Source organism: Lactuca sativa, chromosome 9, assembly GCF_002870075.4.
Source record: "Lactuca sativa cultivar Salinas chromosome 9, Lsat_Salinas_v11, whole genome shotgun sequence".
NCBI classification, from domain to species: Eukaryota; Viridiplantae; Streptophyta; class Magnoliopsida; order Asterales; family Asteraceae; genus Lactuca; species Lactuca sativa.
The window spans coordinates 115,872,161-115,885,179 of NC_056631.2; the positions used below are offsets into that span (position 1 = coordinate 115,872,161).

The 13,019-nt window shown below is 34.4% G+C and overlaps 2 protein-coding genes across 2 annotated transcripts; one reads left to right on the forward strand and one right to left on the reverse strand.

Annotated features, from left to right (window-relative positions):
- The first annotated feature begins 360 nt into the window (after nt 1-360).
- LOC111913411 (pentatricopeptide repeat-containing protein At5g18475) lies at nt 361-2,861 on the forward strand. The gene is made up of 2 exons (XM_023909118.3): nt 361-583; nt 988-2,861. The coding sequence occupies exon 2, from the start codon at nt 1,063-1,065 to the stop codon at nt 2,587-2,589; it is 1,527 nt and encodes a 508-aa protein (XP_023764886.1). The 5' UTR covers nt 361-583; nt 988-1,062; the 3' UTR covers nt 2,590-2,861.
- A 1,274-nt stretch (nt 2,862-4,135) lies between these two features.
- Nucleotides 4,136-5,710, reverse strand: LOC111913410 (uncharacterized). The gene is made up of 5 exons (XM_023909117.3): nt 5,412-5,710; nt 5,217-5,294; nt 4,830-4,905; nt 4,492-4,565; nt 4,136-4,386 (listed from the first exon to the last, which is right to left on the reverse strand). The coding sequence occupies exons 1-5, from the start codon at nt 5,535-5,537 to the stop codon at nt 4,315-4,317; spliced, it is 426 nt and encodes a 141-aa protein (XP_023764885.1). The 5' UTR covers nt 5,538-5,710; the 3' UTR covers nt 4,136-4,314.
- Nucleotides 5,711-13,019: the final 7,309 nt, after the last annotated feature.

The window sequence follows — 13,019 nt, forward strand, 5'->3', positions numbered from 1 at the left end:
TATTTGTCATATGTTTTTATTTAGAGAAAACTAAATAGATTTGAAAAAAAATTATCAAAATTTATTATGTAAATGGTTCTTTTTCATTGTTTTTATTTGGTTTAACAGGTTCAACCGGTTTATTTTGACCGGTTTAACCGGCTTTTTCTAAAAACCGGCCGGTTCAATCCGGTTCAGAAATCAATATAAAACCTGTGATAATTAAACCACTCCCTCTTCCGGTTCCCGGTCCAACCGGTTCGACCGGCCGGTTTAAACCGGTTTTTAAAACACTGATATTTATCAACTTAATAACTTAATAGAAATGAATTACAAAAAGTCTTTGTTTTGTGTTTTGGAAGTGATTAAATGTTTTTTTTTTTTTTTTTAATTTGCGGTAGAAGACGTCGACTTACAAAACGGGGAATTTTGTAGAAAAACGAGGCCTAAGAGGCCATAATGCAGTCCGCTGGTGGAATCAGGTCTCGTTTCATCATCTTCGTCTTCCCCTGCTCGAATTCTCTTGTCTATAACCCTTCTTTTCTCAAGTTTTGTCATCTGATAATACAAGCTACTGTTGCAATCCTCTCATCCGATAATCAAGGTAACATCACATCTGCTTCTACTAACTCTGTATATACGCAATAGAAACGAAATTATCCACATTATATTCGGTTATGATTCCTTATTCTTCTTATGTGCTTCTTCAGTTTGTAGTTTATGCTTTCTTTCATTTTGTTCATAAAATAAAAACCCTAGCTATAGTATTGTATCCGCCACTGTTGGTAACAGACAATGTAATCGAGCAATCTAGAACGGAAATCGAGCGATCTCTCTTGATACTTGATGCCATTTTAGCCTCTCAACTTTCAATTTTACACTTTCAACTTTCAATTTCGTCTATTGTTGTAAAATAAACTTTTGCTCCATTGCTATGAATTTTGTGTTCTTTTTTAAGTATCCAAGTTTCAATTGCAATTTTACCTTGTATCTTGTGTAACCTTGCAGGACTCTAGATTATTAGGACTTCAAGTTGGTGTGTCTAAGAACTGTCATCAAAACCCTAAACCCTAAACCCTTAACATGGGTAAGATACGTTGGTTCTCTACTTCTTTTTCTAAAGAACCTTCAATGGTTCCATGGATTTCCCCCCTTGTTTATGCAAAATCTAGATCCCAAAAACCAGACCCTTCAACCACCATCACACAAACCCCAAAAAACCCTAAATACATTTCTCATGAATCAGCCATTAGATTAATAAAACGTGAGAAAGATCCACATCGAATCCTTACAATCTTTAAAACCATTGCTAATCAAAGAGGTTTCAATCATAACCACTCCACTTACGCCATTACCCTTCACAAACTCGCACGCTCAAAACACTTCAAAGAAGTCGATTCCATTCTTCATCAAATGAGCTATGAAACCTGCAAATTCCATGAAAGTATATTCCTTGATCTCATGACACATTTCTCAAAATCTTCACTTCATAAAAGGGTTATTGAAATGTTTGATAAAATTCAACCAATTGTTCGCGAAAAGCCCTCTTTAAAAGCCGTGAGCACATGTCTAAATCTTTTGGTTGATTCAAATCAAGTCGATTTAGCAAGAAATTTCCTCTTAGATTCCAAAAAGACCCTCGATTTACATCCTAACACATGCATCTTCAACATTTTGGTCAAACATCATTGCAAGAATGGAAATCTTGAATCTGCTATTGAGGTCATAAAAGAGATGAAACTTTCAGAAGTTTCTTACCCTAATTTGATCACATACTCAACTCTAATGGAGGGTTTTTGCCAAAGTGGAAAACTCGAAGAAGCAATCGATCTTTTCGAACAAATGGTTTCAAAAGAGCGAATCACACCCGATCCTTTGACTTACAACATTTTAATAAACGGGTTTTGTAAGTCTGGAAAGGTTGACCGAGCCATGAAGATAGTTGACTTCATGACAAAAAACGGGTGCAATCCAAATGTATTCAACTACTCAACTTTAATGAACGGATTTTGCAAAATAGGTGATTTAAAAGAAGCGAAAAATGTTTTTAAAGAAATGAAACGGGTCGGGTTACGACCCGATAAAATCTTGTACACCACTTTGATTAATTGTATGTGTAGAGCGGGTGAAATTGATGAAGGGATTAGGGTTTTGAAAGAAATGGAGGAAAATGATTGTAAAGGGGACACAATTACTTTTAATGTGATTCTTGTGGGGTTATGTAGATTTGATAGAACTTATGAAGCTTTTGAGATGCTTGAGAGGTTGAGTTATGAAGGAGGTGTTTATTTGGATAAGTCGAGTTATAGGATTGTGTTGAATTCATTGATTAAATTAGGGGATTTGGAGAAGGCAACAGGGTTGGTTGGTGTGATGTTGAGTAGAGGATTTGTGCCTCATTTTGCCACGTCAAATGAGTTGGTGGTTGGGCTTTGTGAAGGTGGAAGGGGGGAGGAGGCGGCGGCGGTGGTGGCGGCATTGGCGGTGATGGGGTTTAACCCTGAGTTGAGAGTGTGGGGTCGGGTTGTTGAGGTGGTGTGTAGGGGGAGAAGATTGTTGGATACATTTGAAGTTCTTGATGGGTTGATTAATAGAGGGAATCAAGAATAATGGTGAAAATTCAGATGAATGTACAAGTTTTGATGCATGATGTATAAGTAAAAGCAGCATTTGAACTTGTTGATGTATTGACAGGTTTTGATGCGTGATGTACAAGAGGAGTAGTAGTAACATTTGAAGTTTTGAACACAATAAATATGGCATATTTTTGACATGTTTAGTTAGTGTTGGAATAGTTTATTGAATTTTATTTTTGTAATTCAAATAGTTTACTTATTCTAGATATTACAAATGTGACTTCATTTCTTTTCAACCAAAATAAACACCAACAACCTTTTTAACTTTTTTCCATTCAAACGTTCATCTCATTCAAACATTCAACACTTATAAACCTCTGAATGGCTCATTCTTGAACCAGCTTTGAAGTTTGACCTGTATATGGGTCGATGTACAAGAGGACCTGATGGTCAACGACTATGTAAATGGGTCATCTTTTTGGTTCCACAACTCAATGAGTTAAGGTTGCTAGTGAAGCAAAGAACAAATCTACACCAAGTTGAAGCACACTAACAAAGTTGTAGAGTTTGATGTTTTATTTAATAGAGCAAATTGTGAAAATGTTGGAATATTATTTAACAATGTTCTTGAAATTTTCCGCCATGAGAATAACAAATCTTTCCAGGAGTGCTTACAAGTTGTCAAAGAGTGCGCAAAATGGTATCAATATGCACTATGGACTGAAGTGATGTTTATTTTTATGTTTTATAATTCCTATTTTTAATTTAAAATGTCTTGTCTTTTATGTAATTTGAAGTGTCTTGTTTTCTATTATGCATTTGTTGTTTTTAGTTTAATGAAAATTATAATTTCATATAAATTATATTGTTTTAAATAATAATCAAAACAAAAAACAAATATGACATCTACATGACAACAAAAAGCTATCTCTAGCCTTGAAGTTTTAATATATATATATATATATATATATATATATATATATATATATATATATATATATATATATATATATATATATATATATATATATATATATATATATATATATATATTTTTTTTTGGACTATTGTTTTGCTCCCGTAATTGTATATTGGATTACTATGCTTTTTCCATTTAGTTTCTATTTTCTTAGGGTGGAGGAAGTCTATCTTTACCAAGGCCAAATGTTTTGGTGGAAATTCAACATTAAAATACAAAATTTCGAAGATGATCCTTAAGTTTTTTCCATTGTCCATAAAATAGTCCATATGAAACATTTTTTACATTAGATGGATCCAAGTTGAATTTTTTTTGGATAAGGACCATTTCTATCATTTTGTGAAGCTTGTCTGAGGATCATTTGTGAAATTTTAAATACATCTATTAAATCTTGTATTTATTACCATAATAAATACAAGATTTGATGTAAATTACTTTGTGATATAAACCGAAACTTGCTTTTATACACACATTATAGTTAGGCATACACCATCACACTATAGATGAAAGACCAATCCACATTGGAATTGAAACTACTACGCTACTGAGCACTATATCTCATAGGGCTACTTAATTTTAGTAAAAATAAACAATCAAAAAGGGTGTTAAAAAGATTTTTTAACCATAAAACTAGAGTCGATTGGCATGATACAAAGCTTTACATAATAGTTGCAGTAGTAAGTAATAAATCTAAAACTTGCAAATTCATTACTTCTTGCACCACCATAAGATCAACAGCCTCAAGAACCAACCATATGTACCAAAGTGTGCGTGTGTCTCTCACAAGATTGATGTCTTCATCCCGAGGCCATTGCATGTTAAGATAAGACCCTTGTAACGGTTAAGGTAATCCTGCATTCCATTCCATTCCATTACATTACATTCAGTCAATTGAAGAGGAACTATGGAATCAAAGTAAAAGTAAAAGCAATGAATGATGATATGCTTATTGCTTACCACAATGTTGTAATCATAGAGGTATAGCATTCCTGTCTTGTCATATTCTTGTTTACGGATTGGATCACTCAAAACTGCAAAAATGGAAATGCATTGATGTTAAAGCATTGAATAGATATCTCATTGTTAGGAAATAAAATTCATATGATCATTTGTATCAAAACTGCAAATTCTAGTTTCTGATGATACGCATTGATTGGCTAAGAAACCCTCATATATAGATCCCAAAAAAGTTCGCTTATCAGCTAAATAAAGTGAAGACTGCAAAACATATGTGAAACTGACATTGAACATGAAAAACAAGAACGGAATTTCAAGATAATTATACAGATGCCAACCTTTGTATGCCTCATTTATCTCTTGAAACCTGGATGTGGCACTATCCTCACCTTTTTGCTTGTCTGGATGCCATTTCTGTCCAAGAGAAAAGCTCTTAAAATCAAGATCACATATCCAAAACCAAAAACATGGAAAACAACCGAATCGGGTGTTTAATCAATAGGTAATACCAATTGAAAGATTAGGGTTTCTCAATTCATAAATGAATCAGACACAAAATCAGAAGCTAAGATTTCGGTACCGATCAATCGGGTTTCGATTTTTGAAGCAAGTACAAAAAATATTCCGAAATCCAGATGATTTTAAAGTCGGAAATCAGTATGTTTCATCTCAAGGATCAAAGTACAGAAAGGGGAGTAGAAGATAACGAGGGAGAGAAGACGAACCAGAGCTAAACGAATATAGTTGGACCGAATTTCTTCTTCCGTAGCTTCGTAATCCACCTCAAGTATTCGATAATAATCCTAAAATCGGTCAAATAGCATATGAAATTAACAAAAAAATCAAAAGAACTGATAGAATCAAGTAAAATTCCATAAACAGAAACATCAAAAACGACGAAATGATAAAGAAGAATTTACCTTGGGCTTAGAAATGAGAGAGAGGGTATCGAAATTGAGATACGAAGAGTCTTGTTGGTCTTGTTGTTGGGGTTCTTGTTCGTCGTTGTGATGCATAAAATCGCCTTCCAGTTCGTCCCATCTCATTGTCGCCGTCGCCGTTGCTGTTGTGGCGTTGAAGATTTAGTGCGTTCGTGCGCCGAGAAAGAGGGATGGATAAAGAGAGATGCGGCGGCAGAAAGATGAGATTTTTGGGTTCCCGACGAGATTTGTTTGATGATATGTGAAGGGGGTAATTCTCTTTGGGTGTTTAACTGCTTGTTTTTGTTGTGAAATATACGTTGCCACGGCGACCAACTTATCACCATTATTGCAAAGTTGCAATAATAACTTTATTTCTTAGAGATTACGAGTTAAGAGGTCACTTTGTTACCTTATATCATATTTAATATGATTGATATTTATTTGTGATTGATATGAATTAAATTCATAAACTTTTGACTTATCAAAAAATATGAAAAAAAATATAAAGAGATGTTTTTCGTTTTAAATCCAATCGATTTTGGCGAAACCGATCCAATCAAATTATCCATTGAATGTTGGATATTGTCAACCGATCTAATTCAATTCTTTATACCAACCGAACCGAATCAATCTAATTGGATATTGGATTAGATAACTTTATTCATTGGATATATTTTATTGGTTATCCATTATTTAACCAATTCAAATCCATTTTGTATATGGATGATTATAACTAAACTGCATACAATTACGCTAAATAAGATTAGCAAATGAACTTCAATCTTCAACTTCAGCTACCATTGTTCAAATATGCAAAATCATTAAGAGAATTGACTATATTTGTAATTTTGTCCGATATTAATTTGATAATAATATTGGATGATAATTGGATATTTATTGGATTAATATTGTATGAACATTGGATCCTTTCGGTTTGGTTATCCATTGGAATTTCAAGGTGATCTGACGTATTGAAGACATTATTGAAGACACACGTCCTTTCATTGTGGAAGGAATTGTAATTATTTGTTATTTTCCATCCCAAAATCTTTTAACCAACTAAACACAAAAATTACCCTTGAAGCCATTTCATCAACTAAAGAAAAAGAAGCTATGAAAAAACCATCTGCTCAAAAATTTGTCAGATTATGGGACAGCCTCATTTCATACAGCGAAGTCCATTCTTTAATGGGCTTTTACCCAGTAGCCAGGCAACTAGACCCAAAAGCAGTATTCCTAGCAGATCTCACTGACCCCATGACTTTATGGGACTATTTTCAGCCATGGATTCATAGACACTATCTATCTTGATGGAACAAATTCACATTGCATTAGCGAATTCCCATCAGCTGTTCAAATAGTAATCAGAAGCTACAAAACACGATTTGCAATACAATAAAGAGGATTATTTATCAAAATGCATTCAAGTTATCCAATCTTTGATGAAGATTCTCAATTACTTGTTCCAAGCATTACTTTCGTAAATATGGGGATAAGCAATGACTCAAAACCAACAAAAGATGACCTACCCCATGAAATACCTACACAAGACCATTTAATTTTTGCACTTGTCGGTGTCTATTTAGCATCATCTCGCGTAGGCAATGGTAAAGATCAAAAGTCAAGAATCACAGTAAATAATGCCAGTAAAACCTTCGTTATCTATTCTTTAACAGACAGTTAAATAACCCTAGAAGTATTAAAAGCAATTGAAACTTTCGAACAACCGTTCGAAAAATTTTCACATCACTTAGCTGAATTACCCGCTGATCTAAAAAACAGCTTTGTAAACATATCATGCATGCATCACGACATAATTGCAGCCATTGTAAAGACAATACGGAAGAAACACCGTTCATGGAAGACTAATGTTAGCAATAACCAAAGCACACATCATTCAAAAATATATGTCCTTTCGGTGGCGGGAGGAATGACGAAAGCAATGACGTACTGAAGACATTATTGAAGACACACGTCCTTTCATTGTGGAAGGAATTGTAATTATTTGTCATTATAATTATTTGTAATTTGTCTTTATATTATTATTATTGTCGGTAGGAAATGTGATATAAAGTAGTGTCTAGGATATGAAATAAAGTGTGTAACCGTCAATAGTCTAGGGGACTATATTGTAAATATGTATGTCGTATTGCAATCAAACGATTGCAACTCAATTATGTAACCGGCTTTCTTGACCCTATAAATAGGGCCTTTGCCCGTATGAATAAACAAGTTAAATTTGAGTGTCTAAGACTTGAGTTGATCTCAAAGTTCTTCCTTTGTTGAAATTGTTTGTCTATTTATGAATAGCAGAGCCCTATCCAAACATACCCAAGATTATTCATATAATCATTCTTATTATTTAAACAATCCATCGTCAATCCATCTCGACGCATCATTCAGGTATAATTTCATCCTAATTTTTTATTAATTCCATGTCTTTAATTTTGATGGAATGACGAAAGTAATGACGTATTGAAGACATTATTGAAGACACACGCCCTTTCATTGTGGAAGGAATTGTAATTATTTGTTATTATAATTATTTGTTGTAACATCCCAAAGTCAGAATCAAGAGTTCAGGGGGTAAAGTGTAAGTTTGGAAAAGAGGAACTCGGCGAGTAGGAGCTGCAACTCGTCGAGTCTAAGCGTGTGTCGGGCACATGTTAAGTGACCGGACTCGCCGAGTCGGAGGCTGGATTCGACGAGTCTGTGCTCGAATGAGAAACCCTAATTCCTAGGGTTTACACCCTATTTAAAGAATGACATGCCTTCATTTCAGCCTCTATCTTCCCTGAGTGTTCCAGAGAAACCCTAAATCGTGAGAGACTCCATTGTTGAGAAGATTGAAACTTGGAAGAAGAAATTGGTGAAGAGAAGTTAGAGGGATTTGAGGATAGCATCAAGGGAGCTTGTGGATCTGAAGCCTACATCAGTTTAGACTCATCTCTAAGGTAAGAGGACCTTACCTTAAGCTATTTCCTTGTCATTTCATCCATGGTGTGTGATTTGGGGTTCTTTAGCATGGTTGGGATCTATTTCGGGTATAGAGACTAGATCTGAGGTTGCAACTTCAGATCTAGGTTGGTTTGGAGCCATGAGATCAGAAAGTGATAGCTTTGGGCGTGATTGAGAGTGTCCTTGCCTTAAACCTTCATTTTTAGCTTGTTGGAGCTTGATGAGCCTTGCATGCACGTAAAGTTGGAAACTTTACGTGTAAATCTGGCCCTAGGAGTCCAGATCTATGTATTGGAAGCAATGGAATAGCCTATGATCGTTTGAATGAAAATGTCATGAATGGACTCGGCGAGTCTGGGAGATGACTCGGCGAGTCAGGCTAAGGATCAGACTTTGAGTCGCGTAGTAACTTGGCGAGTCACATGGGTGACTCGGCGAGGAGTATGATGATGAGCTTGGACTCGGCGAGTTGGAAGAACAACTTGGCGAGTCTGTTGAAGATTGTCTTGGACTCGGCAAGTCTGGTCGTGAAGTCCTAACCTTTTCTGGTTGAGCTGTGAATCGGTGAGTCGAGGGATGACTCGGTGAGTTGAGCAGGAAGGGACTCAGAGCTTGTTGGACTCGACGAGTCTTGGGGCGACTCGGCGAGTTGAGTCGTGGCATGGGAGTTTCTGAGCATAGGAACTCAACGAGTCAACCGGTTGACTCGACGAGTAGGGTCAACCAGGAAGGTTGAATTTGACTAAGGACTTTGACTTGGACCAAGGGTTGACCAGTTTGACTTCCAAGGGTATTTTGGTAATTATTGGTATTTATCGGTTTTGGTTATTTGGTAATGATCAGTGGTGGAGTTCGTGCTGGTGGTCGAAGCAGTGTGGTCTTATTTCTTCAAGTCGGCAGTTGCAAGTGAGTTATCCTCACTATATCGACAGGGTCTAAGGCACCAAGGCCGGCCCTTTATCGGATGGGAATCCGGGTAGTTGTTTGTTATGTTATTGCTTTGCTATGTCTGCATCCTGGTATTTAGGATGGTATATGTTAGAGACCTGGTTAAGGTCGGTATCCTGGTATTTAGGATGGTATATGTTAGAGACCTGGTTAAGGTAGGTATCCTAGTATTTAGGATGATATATGTTAGAGACCTGGTTAAGGTCGGTATCTTGGTATATAGGATGATGTTATGTTAGTGACCGGTTAGGTCGGTATCCTGGTTAGGATGTTGCTATGTTATGTGATCTGCTAGATCGGTTGATTAGTTGTGAATTACTATATGATTATATGTTTATGTGCACATGGTTGTTGGACTGGGGTTGGGTTGAGGCGGGTCCTACTTTGTGTTGTAGGCCAACATACCCAGGGCGGACCGGTTAGACCGAAGGCCCTGCGAGCGGTCCGGATAGGCTGAAGGCCCCAAGAGGGCGGACCAGACGTGCCGAGGCTTGGAGAGTGGACCAGACAGACTTAAGGCCCGGTGCGAGCGGACCAGTCATACTGTAGACTCAGAGAGTGGACCAGGTAGACTGAAGGCCAGGTGCGGGCGGACCATTCATACTGTAGACTCGGAGAGAGAGTGGACCGGGTGGACTGAAGGCCTGGTGCAGGCGGACCAGTCACACTGTAGACTCGATATGCATGGCTAATCTGTTATGATATGATATAATACGATATGTGTATGGTACTGTGGTTGGTATTTTGGGGGTAACTCACTAAGCTTTCGGGCTTACAGTTTCAGTGTATTGTTTCAGGTACTTCAGGAGACCGTGGCAAGGCGAAGGCGTGATCGTACCGCTCCTTAGATTTATGTTGATGTTCTGGGATACTCTGATAATAAAAGAATTGAAAACCTTTTTGTAATAATTTAATGAATATGGGTTGTTTTGAAAAGTTTAAATTGGTTGTAAATTTCACGGTGTTACATTTGTAATTTGTCTTTATATGATTATTATTGTCGGTAGAAAATGTGATATAAAGTAGTGTCTAAAATATGAAATAAAGTGTGTAACCCTCAATAGTCTAGGGGGCTACATTGTAAATATGTATGTCGTATTGCAATCAAACGGTTGCAACTCAATTATGTAACCAACTCTCTTGAGCCTATAAATAGGGTCTTTGCCTGTATGAATAAACAAGTTAAATTTGAGTGTCTAAAACTTGAGTTGATCTCAAAGTTCTTCCCCTGTTGAAATACTTTGTCTATTTCTGAATAGCAGAGCCCTATCCAAACATACCCAAGATTATTCATATAATCATTCTTATAATTTAAACAATCCATCGTCAATCCATTCCGACGCATCATTCAGGTATAATTTCATCCTAATTTTTTTTATTAATTTCATGTCTTTAATTTTGGTATGAGAGCTAAGTTTCGTTCTTATCATTTTTATTATAAATATGAGTATTCATCCGTTTCATTCAAAAGAAAAATATTCATCATGCATCATTATAAATGTTATTATATTCATGCATATCATTTGCTATACTCATCATAAAATTTAATAGACATATTAAACGCCACTATCACCATCATTTCTCAAACAAAAATAAATTTTTGTTCATATAGAATTATAATCATGAGTTTTTCAAATCTAAATACAAATAAACAAGAGCTAAATTTTTTTCGTAAAACATTGAAACAATCTAAAAATTTCTTTTAAAATTAAAAATAGATTCTAACATATCAATAGTTAATTGTATATCCAATATTGAAGCAATACATATAATAAATAATAGTATAAATTGGAAACAAGAAAAAAATAAAAAATCTAGAAGATAAAATTACAAAACTAATCTGTTAAATATGTCTAAAGAAATAGAAAATTCACCAATCATTATTAATAACGAAGAAAATGAATCTGGATACACTTTTGATGCTTTAATTAACAAAAATAATATTAATAAAGATGCTATAAAAATCAAATTTTACACTATCAGAAAAACATAATTTTAGACATAATCCATTAAAAAATATTTTTTCTAGAAAAATATTATATATTATGGAAAAATTATAGGAGAAGAACCAATACCTATAGAATCAACTCAAGGAAATATTATTATACCCATAATAAATAAACAACAAATTAGAAATAGATTATCTAATATTAAAGAAGTAGATAGAATAAAAATTGCTTATATTCATATATCAACTATTCAAGTAATTTTAAAAAGTACTTTTAGCGATTTAGATACACCTCTAGAATTAGAAATCAGAGATGATCGTATAATTAATAATCAAGAAAGTATTATTCCAAAAGGAAAATGTAATTTAATTGAAGGAAAAATAAAATTTAATATTAATATTCAACTAGTATTAAGTCTTAAAGATAAAAATCTAAGTAATAGTATTACTATACGATATAAATTACTAAGACAAACTTTTATGTTAAAAGGTAATCATCCGTTTAGTATTACATATCAAACAAATTATGCATTAACAAATTTTCATCATTGTATTACATTTAAAATAGAAGACATAATTTATATAGATAAATTATTTACTCCTCTATTATCACTTGAATCACCAAATATAACTAATAATATAATATTTAATGAAACTAATTTTCAATCAATAATAACTACTCCGTTAATAAAAGGAAATCCAATTATAGAATCTCCAATTTCAACTATAACAGGTAGATTCTCCATCTCGAGATGTCAACCTACAACATCTACTGAAAATCAAAATGAAAAATTAGAAGATATTAAAGAAATGATTAGATCATTAAGTTTAAGAATATGACATAATCATCTAGTAATTCTTTAAAATATTTTAAAACACTTGAAGGTTCATATCAAAATACAAAACTATGACATCCCCAATCTTCTCGGCCAGAAAAGACCGATTTAATTTATGTTTTTTAAAATAAAATCAGAGTAATCATTTTCAAAGATGTTGCAGAATTTGTTCCCAACACAAAACATGATAAAATTTTATCAAAACCTTTCTTTAAGAAATATATATTTTCATTTTATATCAAAACCTCGAGATGTCATGTTGCGATACAAATCAAAAGCATAACAAGATAGTATAAGCTTTACAACAGTTATTTACAACTACTGGTCTATAATCCAAAAATCACTCATCATCATCCAACTATGCTCGGGGTCCACTACCTGTAATATAAAAAGTTAAGTGGGTCAGGCTTAGGAGTCTGATAAGCATATAGGGTTTTCAACCCACAATAAATAAACTTATTATGCTTAAACATCAAACAATCAACCAAATTACCCCAACCCCATTATCTTATTTATTTCTTAAGGATTTACCCTAAGAATCAACTATCAATCATTCCTAAGGATCCATCCTAAGGAATAGGCACGAAGTCACATCGTCGTCGGGGATTATAGAACAGGCACTAAGTCCATAGCTGCCAGGGTTTATACAACATGTGCTAAGTCCATAGCTCTTATTTATAGAAAATATTATTTACAGGAATCTCCCTGCAATACATGTCAATGGGTTTTTAGAGTACAACCGTTAAACATATAGTTCACACACTTAAAAGTTGTGAGCCTGCTAGTGTTTCACAGATTATCTAAAATAATCCATGGTTGTCATCCATACTCTGTTGAATGACGGGGGCCAACGTTTGGGTAAGTGATTCTCTCATATTTCACTACTCACCTTCATCTCATGATCTATATCACCGA

Coding starts and splice junctions, on each gene's coding strand:
- LOC111913411 (XM_023909118.3), top strand. CDS start 1,063: ATGGGTAAGATACGTTGGTTCTCTACTTCTTTTTCTAAAGAACCTTCA.
- LOC111913410 (XM_023909117.3), bottom strand. CDS start 5,537: ATGAGATGGGACGAACTGGAAGGCGATTTTATGCATCACAACGACGAA. Junction 4,906..5,216: donor ACTATATTCGTTTAGCTCTG/GTTCGTCTTCTC, acceptor TCTCTTGGACAG/AAATGGCATCCAGACAAGCA. Junction 4,387..4,491: donor TCTATGATTACAACATTGTG/GTAAGCAATAAG, acceptor AATGGAATGCAG/GATTACCTTAACCGTTACAA.